General features: G+C 42.0%; 2 protein-coding genes across 2 annotated transcripts; both read left to right on the forward strand.

Annotated features, from left to right (window-relative positions):
- The first annotated feature begins 3,889 nt into the window (after window positions 1-3,889).
- Window positions 3,890-6,025, forward strand: LOC147799411 (uncharacterized). Its single transcript, XM_087136047.1, has one exon. It carries the CDS (start codon window positions 4,028-4,030, stop codon window positions 4,934-4,936), a length of 909 nt encoding a protein of 302 aa, XP_086992173.1. The 5' UTR covers window positions 3,890-4,027; the 3' UTR covers window positions 4,937-6,025.
- Window positions 6,026-12,351: 6,326 nt separating this feature from the next.
- On the forward strand, window positions 12,352-13,656 carry LOC147799412 (uncharacterized). The gene has a single exon (XM_087136046.1). The coding sequence runs from the start codon at window positions 12,501-12,503 to the stop codon at window positions 13,449-13,451; it is 951 nt and encodes a 316-aa protein (XP_086992172.1). The 5' UTR covers window positions 12,352-12,500; the 3' UTR covers window positions 13,452-13,656.
- Window positions 13,657-19,394: the final 5,738 nt, after the last annotated feature.

Raw genomic sequence — 19,394 nt, forward strand, 5'->3', positions numbered from 1 at the left:
TGCAAAAGACCCCTGGAATTGAACATACGTGTTGAAAGGTGCAGCTGAAGCCTATAGCTGATTTGATTCGGGGAGGGCGTGCCTGCCTGCGAATAATGTACATCCTGCGCCCGTAGAAAGCTGATCGTTGTTTTTGAAGGATGATTATAATGAAAAGGTTGATGTCCGGACTATTTCCGACCAACATGGCTCTTTTTAACCGATGAGGGGGTGCTTCTATTCGAGGTGGATTGGTACAGGAATTGCAATTTAAGTGAGCACCAGTTTCCTCGAATTAGTTTTTTCGAGGACAGACAAGTTTTAGGCTTATAGTATACGCTAAATCTGAGGACCGGTGATAAAGCGAATCAGCACAAACTCTTTTGAAGCTATATTGAAGGCAGTGACGGTTTTTATCCTCATCAATTTCCAATCAGAATTTCAACCATGCAAATGCATATAAATGTGGACAAAAAGTCTGGACAAATTATCACAATATCAGTTAACAATGCTACGACTGAGGGTCATTTAAAGTATTCTGTGCGTGCTCAGCTCGGTTGTTTGACTCCGACAACCTGGATAAGACTGGAGCAGAAAGAATCAGAAGTACAATTCCTTTTGATCAGATCTGACGGGCACTTTATACACACTCCTATACCAAAATGTTGCTTTGAAAATACGCAATAAGCGAGGTCAACTGGAATAACAACGAAAATTACGCTTATAAGTAGACGGGCTCATTTTTCCTGTGATAACGATTCGTGAGGTAATAGCGCCCTGTACACGTACATGTACATATACATTTACGTACATGTACATGTACATGTGTGTACATGTACAGTACGTGTAGCCTTATTTGCCAGTGGAAAAACACTCAGACTGGGACTCGCGCATGATGCTCCGTTGATTTATTTAATGGTTCGTATCCTGTAACAACTGGGAGGTCTTGGAACCAAGACTACCTCCACCATGAAAAGCTTCAAATCTCATCTAACAATTGATTACATGTATCTCGATATAATGACTTATCATCTCGTTTAAACACAATATCGCTAGGTCGTTATTTCTAATTACATGTATAGCTAAGTCGTTCAAATGAGATAGTAAGTTGTTTAAATTAGATAGGAAGTCGTTTAAAGGAAATTTTTGTTCGCTTTTGGCAGCAATACGCAATACTAATGTACCTTTTCAGAGTGTTCAGATTGACAGTGGTTTATCATAGAGGAAGGACACAGAGAGAGTTGTAACTCAGGCTCTTCAAAGCGTTCAATGATGGTCGCCGCCGAGCCATACGAATAATAGAAAACATTCCAAAAATGTCTTATTGCTGCCTGCATCTTAGCCGGACAAGCAGGGCCAGTGATATCCTTGTAGTTTTTTGCTTGCAATTAAATACAAATTATCTATGTGACCAGGAAATAGAGAGAGAAAAAAATTCCTGATATTAGACCCACGTCTTCCATCGTAAATAAACTTTTACATTTTGACACACTGTTTCATTATCCATGCAAAGTTTATTCTATTCTCCTCCGTCAAATACATCAGTGTTCAAAGACTTGCTACGAATTTGGCTAAGAATGGCCATCAAAATGTTCACTACTGGAAGCTTAGTTCATTTGGAACAAAATGCGCTATTTCATCGCAGGGAGTGATCGTGAAATCTTATAAAATACGCTTTTTTGCAAATACCATAATACAAATGATTCAAACAAAACACCCAATCTTGTAAACAACCAGGCTATTTATTCCCAAATAACTCGAGAAGAAAGAGTTTATTGAGGGCAATGACTGCACAAACAGCTTTAGGGCACACGGTGTAATGCAAGCAACTGCGCAATCATTAAAATTGATTTGTCATGAGATCATACCAAGCACCAACAAATACATGAATATTCAATTTCCTATACCTCGGTATACGAAGTTTTAAGGACGCAGATTACCAGCGACAAATTGCGGCGGTGATCCCATGGGTCCAGTCCACTAATTCAAGCCCCATTGAAAACAGTGTAAAATCAGCACCGTTCAGGGCCCAATAGCATGCACGCCAACATCCCTGAGATTTCTGAAACACAAATGAAATTCTTGTCTGGTCACTTATCTTTCAATTTCTTTTTAATTTTTTGTGGTTTAACCAATTACATTTTTAGTTATTCCCACAAAACAAAACCACCCCTGAAAAAGTAATTTTTCCGAAGTCTGATTGCAGCCATTTTTCAAGTGGCAACCCTCCACTTTCTCGGGCACTTAGGACCATTTTGCAACCGTAGTTTTTAGCCCTTCTGCTCTCATATGAAAGCTCAAAGACCCAGGGAGTTGATCCTGGTAACGATTTACACAATCTCATTATTTTGGGGGCCAAATAATCTCCTTTTTCAAAAGATACTGTGGGGGGCACTTTTAATGCTAATGAGCTGGTCAAAAATTCTCACTTGAATTAGTGGTCTGCACCCCTATGGTACAAAGGGGTTTCCTGATTGCGAAATTAAACAGGTGGTGCGTGGCCAGCGTTCGCGCGCTCTGGCTATGGACTTACCAGGCATGCCAGAAAGCGGTAATTGGCCAGATGTTACATCCCGGGCAGTTCAAACTCCTGTGTCCTTAATGTCGTCACTCGTAGAATGGATCGATGTGGCAATTGTACACAAGCATGGGTAGTTGCGATGTAGTGTATACGGGGGTACCCGGCTTCTAAGGTCGTAATCTCAAACCGATAAGAAAGGCGTTCATTTGAAATCTGAGCTTTGACAGTTAAAAGCATTATCGGGCTTGACAAATACGTTACGTAAGGGCTAGCTCTAATGAGCCCCTTTTGCATGATGGTTAAAAGAAGCGGCATTTCTTCCACTGGTTCTCACCCCCTGTTACTTCCAATTTCTCCGTGTTATTAGAAGTTACAGATCAGGTATTATGCAATACTGTCGATTTCATCTAGCTAGATTTTTGTATACGACTTTTACTCATTTCCGACAAGTTTGTGTCCTTCCTCCATGTTCCGACAATGCTAACGAAGGCTTTCACCATAAATCAGCCGATTAAGTCCAGCCCTACTGGCAATCGTTTTCAAGGACATTGTAAGAGATCATTTCAATGCTCATGCAACAATATAGAACCGGCGTTCTTTGAGACCTCTGGATCTGTGTTGTATATTGTACGCCCCCTAGCGATGTCATGCATGTTTTCAAGAGTGTACTTCTTGTGAACTTCACGGTTTATCGTATATTAGGCACGAAATGGGACAGAGGGGTACCCCCCAAACAAGTCCAATCTGGCACACTCCGCCTATTGTCACTTAACCCCCCCCATGTCTGAAACAAATTCCTGAGAAACCAGTACTACCTGCATGCACTGACCAACATAAAGGCGGGGAGATCTTTCTGTCCCATAGTTTACTTCTAACACTAAATTATTAAGTCCTTTCGGGTAAACGATTATTACACGCGGTGTTTCGTGTTGTCAATTTTGAGTTTTGGTCGATTGTGGCCACAAACGCATCCAGTCGGGAAGACAAAAAATTGTGAAAATCCGTAAACAAATCTGGAACCTTTAGGCCTCGCTCCATACCACAGCTTATTTCTGAAAACTTACAGAATACTTCGGACTTTAAAAATCATGTCAAAACGTAAGCAAACGCTCGGCGAAAAGATATCCGGGCCGTACCCTAAGATCACTGTTTTCGCACACTCTATGACTATATCTTTTGTCAAGGAATGCGTCAGAAATAGCCGTGACCTGTATGTAAATTTGCCCCCTCTTTTTGTCTCCAAAGGTGCAAAAAGTACATATACATAATGTGCATCAAACGCGGACAGGACACAAGTAACTTTTATTATGTATGCAAATACCCCTAGAATTGGACATGCGTAGTTGAAAAGTGCGGCTTGCGGCTGAAGCATTCCTGACTTGATTTTTTTGGGGGAAGGGCGTGCCAGCCTGCATGCGAACAATCTACATCTTCATCCCTCGCTGATAGAAAGCTGATCTTCGTAATACGGGTTGTAACTGATGGTGTTGATTTTCGGAGACATTTCCACTCAAAAATAAATTGGCCATGACGCGATTTCTGTTCCTTGTTCTGATGCTTGATGGTGTAGGTCTCGTTGCCTGCACCGATGTGTCGTTCCAAATACTGCTGACGGGATCATGGCTCCATGAAGATGGGACACTGGCTGTGGACGGATTCGTGGAGGGTGACACGGCCGTCTTCGCTTGCCGGGCTAAAGAGACAGACAACCGTCCCTTTGACACGGTTCAGATGCAGTGGAAAAGGTACAGCCGTAGCGACTGGACGGTGATCGCTGATCGCGAGCGAATCGTTTTCTTTGACGCTTTAAACCGGTTCTCCAACGCGACCCTCTACACTAACAGTCAGAACGAGACGGAGTACAGCATCACCATCAGTCACGTCAGCCGATATGACGTCTGGACACGGGCACCATTCCGATGCTCATTTAGCGTCAGTGATTCTGGGGTCCTTTTCACAAAGAGCACGGTAGAAGAAATGAAAGTGGCATGGAGCCCGCCGTCACCAACGTGTTCCATCTCTATTCCCTTTGACTCGAAAGCCCAGAAAGGCGACGATCTTTCTTACTACTGTACCATCACTGATGCCGATGAACGCTCCCGCGGTTTGCTCACTGTGTGGAGCGGTAATTTCGAAGTTCCACTCTTCCAGAGATCCATGACAGCCCTTCGTCCACCCTTTCTGGGATATGAGTACAATAGCACATATGTAACCGAGGTGACGGACAGAAGTTCACAAGATGTGTACATGTGTCGCTATAGTGCCACCGGTGGCTTTGAGGATTACAATTCCAACTGCACGTTTAACAAACTGATTTGTACCGTGGATAACTTGGATGACCCCTGCCCTGTCTCGAACGCCCGTGAACCCGGACAGTGCCTGACTTCTGTCTTCATAGGCATGGTATCGATTATAGTGTCGGTTGTATTGTTCTGAGTGGCACCATAACTTGTCATCTAGCACATCCTTGCTGCCGCAGTATGTATGTTCCACGTGTTCACATGCATGCAGTGACCTCTTGTGTAAAATTTAACTTTCAATTTTCAATTTTCCACGTAAACAGTACCGTGAAAATGTAGTTGCAATGATTTATTTCTAAGATCTATTTTTCTGCAACGTTATACTCTTCCTCAAAATAACTGTACCCCCCTTCGGGTAAAGGCATTCAAAAATGTACTTTTCAAAAAACATTTAAAATTGCCCATGCTTTCCTGTAGAAAACTGAGGGCGTTGTTGCTGTGAAGCCATCTAGGGAAGACATAGTTTAGTGTTCGGGTTTTCTGTCCAAATCTTGCACCCAGAATTTATTCCGTGAATAAAAAAGGGTTAATTGCTTGCCTATTACAATGTCCTTAAACAACAATTAATCAACGCAGGAGACAAAATTTAGTCCAAACTCTAAAACAAATCTATGTAACACTATAAGACTATCTTCCGGGAGTCAACTTCACAGTTTTGCTCATGGATATGAAAAAATACCATTAGCATGAAAGCAAACAGGCAGCAAAATACCCTTTGAAAGCGTGAAACAAAAATGAAATGAGATTAACTGAGACAAAAGATGCATTTTGGAGGTTTTTTAATTCATTGCAGCTATATTAATATTATTTTACACCTCAAGCGAAAGCGAAGCAAATGTGGCAACAGGAAATATTCGCAGCAGTTTGCACGAGTCGTGATCTTGATAGTAAAAGTTCCTTTCGTGTGTCTGAAGATGTAAGTTATAGTTCAATATCATACCAATTTTTTGGAGTACGATGGGGTCACTAATGTCGTTAAACAATCCATCTGTGGCACACTAACAGGGGTTAATCGTAATTTAAGGTTGCCTTTTAGTTATTTCAATTTTCAGACACCTGTACTTGATAAAAGGGTTCTACCAGACACATTGGTTTCAGTATAGCCCAAGTCGTAGAACTTGACTTGTTTAAAATTGGGAAAGGAGATAATTTGTAACTGTGCTTCTTTTGTCAAGCATAGGGAATGAAACATTTGTTCACCTAAGCTATTTTGTACTTGCTAATGTTCCACCTCTTTTGGGAATTAAACGAGTGAATGAATAATTTGTATCTGGTCTGCGCCACTATAACCAGTCAAGCGAACAGCACAGTGCCCGGGGGAAAGACTCTGGGAGCCGGAGGTGGTCAACCCAGCGGACGACGACCCAAGGAATTCGGACGGCAAAGATAAATTGAACCCTGAAGATTTCATGTCATTGTTGGTTCAACACTTGTCAAGATTATGCCAACCACAACTTCAGCTAAAGGTTTCTGCGTCCATCGAGTTCGAAAGAAACACCATCAACCTTGCGAAGGCGAAGTTAGATAGTTGAACCATAGAGCAAGGACCTTTCTCTGTGGTTGAACACTTGGACTGACCAGAACGGGTGAAAAATGATGTCGAGAGTGTATTAAATCGAGGAAGGGCGATTGTTGCCACAACTGCATTCCTCCTGCCACTTGGGACCACGAAAAGCCCCCTCTTTCAAGAGGAGTATGTTGTTTGCATCCAGAGACACCCCTCAAGTATGCACTCGCTGCCGTTTCATTGCCTGTGATGAGATTGATACAGGAGAGCAAGGGGGTAAGCTGGGTTTGAACGCTAAAATGACGGATAAAAGCATTCTTTCTTTATCATGGAGGTATAGGAAACCCCAATGGTTGAATGGGCGCTTTATTACAGGCATTAATGCGCCTGCAAAACGTTACGTAAGGGCTCCATCGAGCGGATCTGTTGTTTGACAACCAAAAGAAAGGTATAAACGGAAAGGAGAACCATAGAACGACGTGCGTCATATGCACAATTATGCTCAGGACGCATTAAGTAGGTACTGTTGCACTGCAACAGTACGACTTTGAAAATCATATCAAAACGTAAACAAACTTTCGGCAAAAGAGCTTTGGACCCTATAAAACCATTTGTTCGCACACTATTTGACTATTTTTTTTAGGAATGCATTAGAAATAGCCCTAACCCTCCCCTGTAAATAATTATTTTTGATGATCTGAACTGCTTGTCTAACACGACCCTCACCACAAACAGCCGAAATGAGAGAACAGCATCACCATCAGTCACGTGAGCCGATCTGACGTCTGGATATGGGCACCGTTCCAATGCTCCTTTGGTGTCAGTGATTCTGGGACCCATGTCACAAAGAGCACTGTAGAAAAAATGAAAGAAGGCTACAGCTCGCCGTCACCGACATGTTCCATCTCTATTCCCTTCTGCTCGAAGGTGTCAGTGATTCTGGGACCCATGTCACAAAGAGCACTGTAGAAAAAATGAAAGAAGGCTACAGCTCGCCGTCACCGACATGTTCCATCTCTATTCCCTTCTGCTCGAAGCCTGTCTTACTATATTGCACCATCACTGTTGCTGATGAGTGCTCCCGCGGTTTGCTCTCTGTGTGGAGATGTGATTTTCAACTTCCTCTCTTTCAAAGATGCAGGAATAACCTTCGCCCGCCCTTTCCAGTATTTGAGTACAATAGCACATTATGTAACCGAGGTGAGGGACAGAAGTTCACGTGATGTGTACATGTGTCGCTACAGTGCCACCGGTTACAATTCAAACTGATTTGTACCGTGGATAACTTGGCTGATCCCTGCCCTGTCTCGAACACCTGTGAACCCAGACAGTTCCCGACTTTCGCCTTGTGATGTCCGTTTTCCTTTCACCATGTTGATTTTCAGACACACTGGATAAAAAGGATTCTAGCAGTACGTATCATACTTTAAATTTGCGAGAATGGGTTGTTCATTGGCTTATGGACAGTTTAGAAATGAAGATTAGAGCTCCTCTTACCCAACATACAGTGTATGCTATATGAGATTACGGGTGATTCAGACTTACAGTGTAGGGAGTGAAACGTCGGTTCAGGGTCGTTCTGCAAATTCAGAATTGAGCAAGATTTTCCTTGTGATAACATCTTGGGAATGATACAATTCTAGACATGACTGTTTCTTTATGAAGGTTATAAATGCACAGTAGAAATGTGATATTCGTACACAAAATACATGTATAATACAGGGTAAATAAACTATATTACACTGGAAAGGGGAATATTCTTCAAGTACTTTTTAAAACCATGTATACTTCTGAAGTAGGGTACTGGGGGTGATTTTATTCCAGAGAAAAGGGCCTTGATGTCGAACTTTTTATTAAGAAATATTGTAGTTCTTGCCTTTGTAATGTGAAACTTGGCTGCTGACTTAGTATTATTTGAGTAGACTTCAGTGTTCCTCAGAAACAATGATTTGGTTTCAGGGGGCAGAAAATTGTTTTCAAATTTAATTCACATTAGAATACCCAATTGATATTTGTATAGATTGAAAATTGATAGGGTGTTCAGTTTCCGGAATAGCGGTTCGGTATGGTCTCTAAGACCAGAGTTTGTACTAACCCGTAGCATTTGTTTTTGTAATATTAATAATTTATTCATAGAGGTCAACTGGGAGTTTCCCCAAACTAACAATCCATACTGAAGATGGGGCAGAGCTACGGTATTATAAACAGAAAGCAGTACTTTTGTTGGCAATATGTATTTCAACTTGCGCAAAATCCCCAGTATTCGTGAAACTGACATATGGATCTGCTGGTAGTGCAGTTTCCATTTAAGACCTTTATCAATAATAACACCGAGAAATTTGAAGGAACTTACTGGACTTATTTTTGAATTATTAACATATACATCAATAATACTATTCCTGTCGGTATTAGAGCAGAGCATATAACACGTCTTTTTCATTTATCGCAAGCCGATTATTAAGCCAATACGAAATGCGACGTAATTCTTTGTTTAAAGTACTGACTACTTCCTTTAAATGATTTTGACTGTGTAAAATATTAGTATCATCTGCAAATAAAATAAAGGATACTAAACTCGAAGAATTACAAATGTCGTTGATATAAATGAGAAAATGAATAGGGCCTAGGATTGATCCTTGTGGGATACCACATCTGAAAGGTTTATTAAGAGTTGATGACGATGTTTTCATTGGACCAACTGTTTTCGGTCAGAAAGACAGTTTCTAAACCAATCCAAAGCCGCTCCTCTAATGCCATATCTATTCAATTTTAAAACAAAATATTATGATCAATTGTAATGGAAGACAGTACATGACATCTCTTTTTGATTACTCTCAGTAAAAATAGTGCCACCTTTTCAAACATGATTCTCCATGTTTTTCCTGACAAATGAGAGAAGTGTTGTGAAGTTACAAACAGCTCTGGAAGTCACCAGAGCTGGCAGTCACGATCGATAGAAGGGCGTTGCTCATTTGAGAGGTTTTCTATTCCAACCCCAAAATTTATCATTCAAGACCGTAGTGAGAAAAGTTTGCTCACTAATCTTTATGCGGTCAGGACTGAATGAAAAATCCCCAATGTAAACAAAATTTACAAGAGAGGTATCAAATTCTGCACTGACTGAGCACAGCATTATTTTATTTTGTGGCTGATCTGAGTCAGCGGCTGAAAGGGGTGTATCCCCTATAAATTCCACATTACTCGAAACTGTATTTCGGTGCACAGTGTCCATTAATCCGAATTATTTCTACCTAAGTTGAAACGTGGTGGATTCGTGGGGCAATGTGCCCACCAGACTATTTATCGGACTGCAATCAAATGGATAGGTTTTCCCTGGAAATATATTGGAACTGTACCAAAATTTCGCCTTTACTGTAAAATTTGATTGTGAACTTTCATCACTTCATCAGTTTAATTTTGCAGTGACATGCACGATGAACGTTCTGATTCATTCTACTTGGCGGGATTTTCGCCTCGTGCATACTATGAGCCTCGAGCTGGACCAAGAAAGGGTGCAAAGTTCTTAGCAACGGAGGCTCCTTTGTTCGGAACTGAACTTCGCTGGTTAACGAACGACTAGGAAATACACGCGTTACGGTCGCATCGCTACCAACGAACTGAACACTCCCGACCAAAAGGGCTCTTCCAACCAATGAAGGTTTGCTTCTGCTCGAGGCGGATAGACTGTCGTGGTGGTTTCCTGAGACGTTAATGTCAGCAATGCCTAATGCGCGCAAAATAGCCGTGATTCGATTCTCTTGCAACTAACTACGTAATGTTCTTTGCTTCACCTCATTAATACAAACACTTAAGTCAAGAACAGGCCCGGCCTTGGCGAAAAGCTGACCCACCGCAAAAATCATAGGCAGATATTTTACCTGTTGTTCTTGTGATGTGCCGCCCTCGCTGGTACTGTGCTCCTCCCCAACGCCTGAAGCTGGTGACGGGGCTGATGATTGAGCCTAACTTTCGAGGTTGTACCATGATGGCAGCCAAGCGTCATTAATGGGCGCCATCAAGGCCAAAATTAATATTTTACAGAAACCAAAAACACAGCTCAAAATTTAAAACCAAAGAAAAGAAAAATTACATAAACAAAGGACATCAAGAAAGTGAAAAGGATAAATTAAAAACAAATATCAGAAAACTGAAGCAGAGTTCTAAACCCTGCTCTGCGAACAGCAATTGCGAACTATATGATGAAAACCTCAAACGATCAGAGAAAAGGAAATGATCAACAGACAAAACTAAATTAGAAAAAAGGACAGAAATGAATAATAAAAACACAAACCAACCGATCATAGAACAAAACCAAAGGATCTAAAGACAAAAACTAAACCCCAAACGATTAAACGACGGAGCCAAACGATCAAGGGACAAAGCCAAACGATCAAAGGACGAATAGAAACAATTAAGTACAAGCAAACGTTGGGGGCGGCAATTTATGACGCTATGACAGCGCGTAATCCTATCTCGAATCTAGTGTGTCAAAGAAGTCATAGCTCGTTACTTTTTGAGAGTTTAGTTATCGATAAAAAAAAACAATTTTGTCATGATAACCGAGAAGACCACGAACCGTTTACTCGACGCTCATGACAGAGTACAAGCGATGAATGCGTTACCACCAACAGACTAGACGTCAGCGGCGGTAGGCCCTCGGCCTACCGGTGAGGCTATGCCTAACGATACACGTAGTTGAGGTGCCAGTAGGCGTGGGCCCAGTTCTGTTATGCCAAATGTCACTACCAGATACACATGGGCGTAAATCCCTGGGGATGGGATATTTATCCCCTCTTTTTTTGAGGTGGGGGATTGGCAATCGAATCACCACCCCCCCCCGCACTTTTTCGTAATGAGCAAAAATTAAAGCGGATTGTGAAGAATTTTAAGGATTCCCAAGCGACTCCGACTAGTACGTGGCGTTTGCAATATCAATTCTGGTAACTGCTCGTTTAATACAGAGGAATAACACGAAAAGGTCTGTTCGTGCATGTCCTTGTGTAACAACAGCTCTTACCGGAAGAAATGCATGGTTGACATGCACAACATCTACAAGCAATCGTATGTGATCCTCCAATCTCTGAAATGGACGTGTATCGAGTTTTCACAGAGTCATTTTGTTCCATAGGCCAAGTCGCAAGTCATTTCATAGAGCGTCTCCGAAACAAGTGGAATCAGCTTTAATAGACTTCGGTTTTGCTGGTTCCCGTCAGAGCTTGAACGTGTGGGTTCGAAAGCTTTTTCAAGGTGGCTGGAACCAACGAAACCAGGCCACTCGTTTCGAAAACGCCCTTAGTCTCAGTCGGTTGATCTCCGTGAATTTCCCCTCGTAAAGTCACGGGCCACGTTTCCGTTGGTACAGTTAAAAGGGAAACATGTTATAAAGAAAAATCCAAAATTAATGACACGAGTCAAAAACTTCGTGCACCTTTAAGGCAGCAAAGTCAGACGGCCTAACGATATCACCCCTGTCAGTCAGTTAATTAAAGTCACTGCACGGTTGATGAAACAGATGATGTGAAGAATGATTCTCCTCGAACAGTTAACAAAATAAGTAGTGAACGAAGCTGCCGAAAATTAGGCTGAAGACGTAGGAAAATTCCTGGGAGAATACACGCGCGAAAACAATTATATGGTGTAGAAGGGAAGTCATTTGTTCCTGAAGGTCTACGTTTGTATAAAGGTTCGTTTGTTGGTGTGACCTTTATAGGTCAAGGGTCGCTACAAACGCAAGCCGACATTACTGGAGTTTCTCAAACAAACATTAAATTATTGTCTTGACGCTAGTCTCTCCATTTCTTTTCAGTTTTTGGTGTTAGCCTTCTACATTTTTAATTATACATGTACGCGCAAAGTGATAGCTCCCGAGTCGGCTTGCACACATTATTGAAATGGCTTCCCTGTACTTCCGGGGGCTCTGAGGACCGTTTTCTACCGGTAATTTCCCCAACTCTGCCCTCTGATGGAAGCTCCCTCACCCAGGGAATTGATCCTGGCCCATGATCGTTCCACGATCTTTCCATTTTCCGGCCAAACAATCTCCTTTTTGAAAATAAACCGTGGAGACACTTTTTATGCCAATGAGCTCAGCAAAAGGTCAGTCGAGGTTTTCTGGAGGGCGTGCCTGCGCAGTGCGCACTGCGCAGAAAAAACGATCGTGGCAGCATAGCTCTATGGTTGTAGAATCAAGTGTATGGCACAATGTGATTGCTGGAGCCATTTCCACTCAACATTGGCCATGACACGGTTGCTGTTTCTCGTTCTCATACTTGGGGGTGTTGTTCCAGTCGCTCATGCCGAGCAGATTGGAGTATCGCTGAGGGGATCGTTGAGACATAAAGATGGAACGTCGGCGGCGAACGGATTTGTAGAGGGTGACACGGCTGTCTTCGTGTGCCGGGCTAAAGAGACGGTCTCCAACCGTCCCTTTAACAAGGTCCAGATGCAGTGGAAAAGGTACGGCCGTGACGACTGGGAGGTGATCGCTGATCGCGAGCAAATCCTTTTCTTTGACGCTTTGAACCGCTTCTCCCACGCGACCCTCACCACAAATAGTCGAAATGAGACAGAGTACAGCATCATCATCAGCCCCGTCAGCCGATACGACAGTGCCACGCCGGCACCGTTCCGATGCCTGTTCGGTGTCCACACTGCTTCTTCTGGAGAAACCACATGGAGTACTTCAGCGGAAATGAAAGTAGAATGGAGCCCGCCGGTACCGACGTGTTCCATCTCTATCCCCATCGATTCGAAAGCCCAGAAAGGCGACGACCTGTCTTACTATTGCACTGTCACTGATGTCGATGGGAACTCCCACGGCTCGCTGACCTTGTGGAGAGGTGATGACAGACTGCCAGTCTTGAAAAGGTCTAAGACTGCCCTATATCCCTCATCTCTTGGATATGTGTACAATATCACCGAAGTAACCAAGGTGACAGACAGGAGTTCACAAGATGTGTACATGTGCCGCTACAGTGCCACCGGTGGCTTTGAGGATTACAACTCCAACTGCACGTTTAACAAACTGATATGTACCGTGGATAACTTGGCTGATCCCTGTCCTGTCTCGAGTGCCCGTGAACCCAGACAATTCCTAACTTTCGTCTTCATAGGCGTGATCATAGCGTCGGTGATATTGTTCTGAGCGGTACAGTGACTTTTTGTACTCTCGTGCATCCTCGAAACACTTATCAGCACCGTAGTGGCCGGTATGTCGACGAGAATATCATATCAAATCAGTGCTCTGAAATATGTGATTGTCGAGCTTTCGGTAACTGAGTACCTTCTTCAGGGCAAGCAGATTCAGTTCTGAATCTGAACCAGTTCTGAGAACTGAATCTGCTTACCCTGAAGAAGGTACTCAGTTACCGAAAGCTCGGCAATCACATATTTCAGAGCACTGATTTGATATTATATTCTCGTCGATTTTCTGATCACGGGTGCTACGCAGCCCTTACATATTTCACTTTAGTGGCCGGTTCCTATCATGAGAAGCCGCTCGCGCTTGTGCGTGCGTCGTGTGTCCAGGTAGCCACGCGCGCCTTGATTAAAGGTTAATAGACTATAATAAAGAGAATACGTCACGCGCACAATTAGTGTTTAAAAGGCATTAGCGCGAGAACCAGTGCGTGAACCAACACGCGCGCGTACTCCATTCGTTTGCACTGCACTTTCTGGTCCACAGTGACGTCGCACTTTGTCGCCGAAGTGTGACTGTGAACCAGAAAGTGCAGTGCAAGCAGTGCAAACGAATAGAGTACGCGTGCGTGTTGGTTCACGCGCTGGTTCTCGCGCTAATGCCTTTTTAACACTGATTGTGCGCGTGACGTATTCATTTCGGTACTGTATACTTGAGCCGAATGTGAAGCAACTTTTGGCGCCATGATGCGTTCCCAGCACGTTTGCTTGACTTCAAATGCGTCCACTTTTGCAAATTCGCATCCCGAATGTAATGATCTGACGTCAAAATCATGATCACTTTTGCGCCAAGTATGATGAATCGGCCTTTAATGTTGTGACAAACAAATTGCCATGCATCTTATTGTTAGACAAACTTGTCAAATAACTCGTCATGTCAGACTTAGTAACAAAATATGACGTGCATATGCAAAACGTGCACTACTTGTAATTCTAGCGCTGCAAGGGATTTAAGAAAGCCATTTTTTCTACCCATAATTCCCTCGATGACTCCTTGTCCGTTGCATTATCTTGTCGCTGCACTTGTAAGTTTTTTTTTCCACTTCGCTCTTTTCACCCTTGTTAACAGTTTGGCATGCATGTTAGGTTTAATCTTGTATTGGATGTTTTGACCGTAATTATTGTATACCAGTGACTGAGGAATACGTTTCCCCATATGTCAAAACGAGTTAATTCAATTCATATAAGGGTTAACTTCAAATTCGTCTCGGGAAGACTGGCACACGTGTGAAAAATAATGTTGAAATAAATTTTGTCAACCGGATCACTCCGAGTGATCAATGGTTTCACCTTAATCTTTTTCACCTTATGTCCATTCTGTGTCTTCAGATTTCGATAGAATTTGCCTCAACTAATAATCATCGGCAAAACGCAAAGACTGAAGTTGTCTTTGTTAAAATGTGTGGGAAAATCTTGTCAACGGCGTTTCATTAGTCGGTATACTCCTAATGCAGTGTGTATATATGCTACGTGCATGCATGCCTCTTCAAGTTACTTACAGAGCCTATTGATGAGTAGCCGCAGCCTTTGCGGGCTTGTTGAAACAACTCACAGCACTCGGACTATCCGCTGCCAAAGCTCTGCACAAATAGCAATGATGAAATGATAATGTTCGTGTTTGTCAAGGTCACAACCTTCCATGTTAACCTTTGCTATATTATTGGTTTGTTCGAAATCAGCAAAGTGTTTTGCGCGTCGTTTGATTACTGGCTGTGACACTAATGCAACATTATCATCTAGACCAAAAAAAGACGCATTAATATGCTGGTCAGTAATCAGATATGAAGACTACATATATTTATATGTACAGTATAGGTCTGTCGCATTCATGTACATGTATACCACGCAAGCTGCATGTATGGTATGACTTTGATGGATAAACCAGGAGACTCTACAGGTTTCCACGTGATCCAAATCGCTCGGTCACAGTCTGGGGCTAGACTCAGAATTTTACAGCGCTAGTGTTTGCTAAGGTCTATCACTCCGACACGGTCTGCAAGGCCTCCGTCTCACGTTTTGGAGGGTCGTATAAGTTTTAATGTCGTATAAATTTATGTTAATGATGTAAAGACTAAAGTTTGACACTTGAATCAGTTATTAAAGTAACCTTAACTTCGTCCTTTCTAAGCATGTCATTATGAGAATTACATGTATTGAGAAATCCGTGCAAAGGTGTGTCACGTGCAAACTTGTGCTCGGATGACAATAACCGATGTCAGCAGCTGATAAAGCATATCGCCAAATATTATTACATACCCTCTCACTTTTGAACTTGGAACTATGCCAGCACTAGATTGGTTTCAATTGGATAAATGGGTAGGTAAACAAACAGCAAACAAAATATTCAGCACTGGTCAATTAGTGGTTGACAGCATTTATAATTCTCTGATGCTAACTTAATGTTTCTGTTAGATATAACTGGTCCTACAACGAAGGATAAGAACGAAGCGGTACATGCCACCAACGCATTTGTCTCTGCGGCTGCAGGAATGTTTAATATGCAATTCGAAAGGTTATTATTATACAGAGAACATGCAGCAAAGGATTTCATTATGTGCAATTAAAAAAAAAGAAAACAGACAAACCATTCGCAGATGGCAAGACGTTTTGAGTCCTTTTGTTGTGCATTATTTCCATTACACTGTTAAACCCAAGCCTTTAACTTCTAAACGCAAATTAAACGCAAATCTGTAACACCTATAATTGACACGTTTATGCATACGGCATGTTTGTATGCTGCACATTCTATTTTATTCAATAAATGTTAAAAGTCTTAATGCAATAAATCAATGCAATTTAATTTAATCATGAATTTTAATGTTAACGTTTTTCATTTCCTTGCTCAAATGTAAAAGGCCACTGATATTTCCCGCAAGTTGGGGATAATGAAGTTTAAATAAACTGATTTAACAAAGTAGTAATTGTGCTGGAACATTCAATTTGTCACATGATTAATACCTCTAAACTATAGGCCCGTTTATATGTAATTATTTGCGATGCAATATTACTTTTGTTTAAAGCTGTAACCCTTATTTTGTGGTTTTGTTTTGATTTTATTTTTGGCTTGTTTGTTTCTCATTCACTCTGATACGATCACGATCCTATACTTGGAATTTACTCAAGAGAGTAAACGAACTTGCCCCGGCTGTGATTTGACTTAGTTCATTATATTGCGGTAATGACAGACTCTGACAAAGGACAACTCTATTTCAAGTTTTGATGAGTTGGCGTATTTACGCTTGTTGTGTTTGGATGGTTACATGTTGACAGTTTTCTTTTGTTTAATTTGCGTTTTTGGCGTTTTCTATTTCATTTCTCTCTGACCGAATAGTTTTTTCATGTTTTGTTTGGAGTCTTTTTGTTATTTCTCTGCCCAGTCGTAAAGACTTCAAATCAAGTCTGGTTTAATCCACCCACGCGTACCGTGTTACGTGTAGCGTTCGGTGTAATCGCGTGAGAACGTACCGTGCAACTTCGGTCTCATGCGAATAATAGTATGTCGCACACGTCGAAAAGAGTACCGAAGTGTGACGTCACGGTGAACCAGAAAGTGCAGTGCAAAGGAATGGGGTACGCGCACGTGTTGGTTCACGCGCTGGTTCTCGCGCTAATGCCTTTTACACACTGATTGCGCATGTGACGTACCGGTATTCAATTCGGTACTCTATGCGCGTTTGGAATGGGTCGACAGATTTTCGCGGCTTGTGATTGGTTAACGCGTTGCAAAGTCTTGGAGACGCAGTATTGTGAATTGCCGGTATTGCGCAACGTTTAAGGACGGGGAAAGTGTTTTTGTCGGTGGCGCAAGTGGACGATCACGACCGTCAGTGGCGACCTGATTTCAAGTGTAACTCCAGCCCCATAAAATAAAAAGTCCGTCGCAGTAATACATTTGCAAACTCGCAGTTTTCGGTACGTCAGTGGTGTCGATCTGGCGTTTGGCCTGGAGCCATGGCGAGCACTCATTGTATAAATGTGCTAGGGTGTCTTCATTCACAATTATTTTCTCAGCTACCCATAGCCGACGAGTTACGAAATGTAATGCTGGAGTGCCTATATAATACAGCGTTCCTGAAAAATTCATCATGGCGCCTGTGTGCACAACCTCGACCTCGTGACGTTTGAGCAAAATTTGGCCCCTGATCTTTTTTACACAGCGATGATAGAGAGCAAGTTATCTTTAGAAAACTGAAAAGGTCACTTGCAACACAATTCCTTATAGACAATGCCTTTTCACAATGAAGATTTAAAAACTAACTTAATGTCTAATAGAAGACGATCCGCGTCTGCAAAACATAAGGTCTTTCAAAATGGCCACAATAGTTACTCGACAACTCTGAAGCGATTTTGAGTACTTCGACCGTTCTGGTTTGCACATGAAGAAAAATGTAGTTAACTTCAATGCTTCACCTTTAATTGTCATCGTTGTGAAATTGGTCGTAACGTTGTTGGAACATGCTGTTGATTTGCACACTGGCAATATTCATTCAAAGGCCATTTAAACTATTTATATATAGACATCAAAGGTACAGGTCTTGCGACTTATACCTCATTTTGATACGTTGGATTACAAATGCGATTTTTGCCTCACTGGATCATCGTGGATTGTCATCATAAAAACAATTAAATCAAAAAGATCGTGATACCAATTTATGTCCCCACTCGTAAGGCTTGATTTTAAAATAAACAGTATGAAGTGGGTGGGATTCTTTATGGAGATAGTTGAAAATTTCCATTGGTTTTGCAAAGACATTATTGTCCCTTCAGATAGATGATTCATGGAGACGGTTTCCCCTGAATACTGTTACATGTACATGTACGTCTGGGATGTTTATTGATGACGGGAGGCTGAATGTATAAACATGAGGGCAGGTGCATCTTATTAATTAGACGATGAGATTTTAGAGAAATGTTCGAGTCTTTCCTTGAAGAACACAGGTTTATCTTTTCTCAAAATTAGCTTCAACATTTTTTTCTTGGTATATCAGAGCTCTAAGTAAAAACTCGTAAATAGATGTTTAAAAAAACACACACTAGGCATAGACTGAGGAAAACTACTCTCCATAGGTAGCCATTTTTTTATTCCGGACAAAACTCCTCTGATATTTGTGGGAAATGCAGGAAAGTTTGCAAAGTCACGTTTATTGTCCTTATTTACTGCATCAATGTAACCTTGCATCACAAAAATTTCAGACAATTCATGTTCCACAGAACATAAACCTCGCAACGATTGCTCTTGAAACCCTCAACAAGCAGCATGTAAGTGTCTTTTGGATGGTCAAGTTTTGTGCGCCTTTTTTGAAAATTTTTCGAGGTTTTCGGCCAGGGTTCTCCTCTCAATAAACCACATGATAACCGACGAAGGATCTCGGATGTCTGTGACTGGCCGGAGGATGACGTCGGCCGGTTCCACCAGGTTGCATGATCGGTCCCCACTTAATCGGCTCCATCGGATGCCCAAACCTCGTGTCTATGTCACTTCAATACCCACGTAGGAATAGTTTTTCCAAGAGGAAAACTTGGAACTCTGAAATTCGCAGTTTATATAATTATACTTTGTACAAGCAGTTGGGGAAAGGCTTACAAATGGATACTGTTACACACATATTCAAAACCTAACAACTATAATGAGCATAATGATTTCGCGCGTTGTGATTGACCAACGCGTCGCAAACTCTCGGAGGCGCACTAGTGTGAAACACCCATATTGATAACCGTCATGCATCTTCAAGGAAGGGACACTAAGTGCCGTAATCCGCATGAAGTTAAAATTGCTACACAAACCAGGCCTTTATGACCGTCGCTCGATGAAAGAAACAGATCACGAGAGTAACTATGCAGTTTCAGAAGTTCCATTCACAAACTCAGTTGACTGGTCAATGATGCAAGT

The sequence above is a fragment of the Acanthaster planci genome, linkage group LG04, assembly GCF_054643075.1.
Source record: "Acanthaster planci isolate LZ-2023a linkage group LG04, COTS_SCS, whole genome shotgun sequence".
NCBI classification, from domain to species: Eukaryota; Metazoa; Echinodermata; class Asteroidea; order Valvatida; family Acanthasteridae; genus Acanthaster; species Acanthaster planci.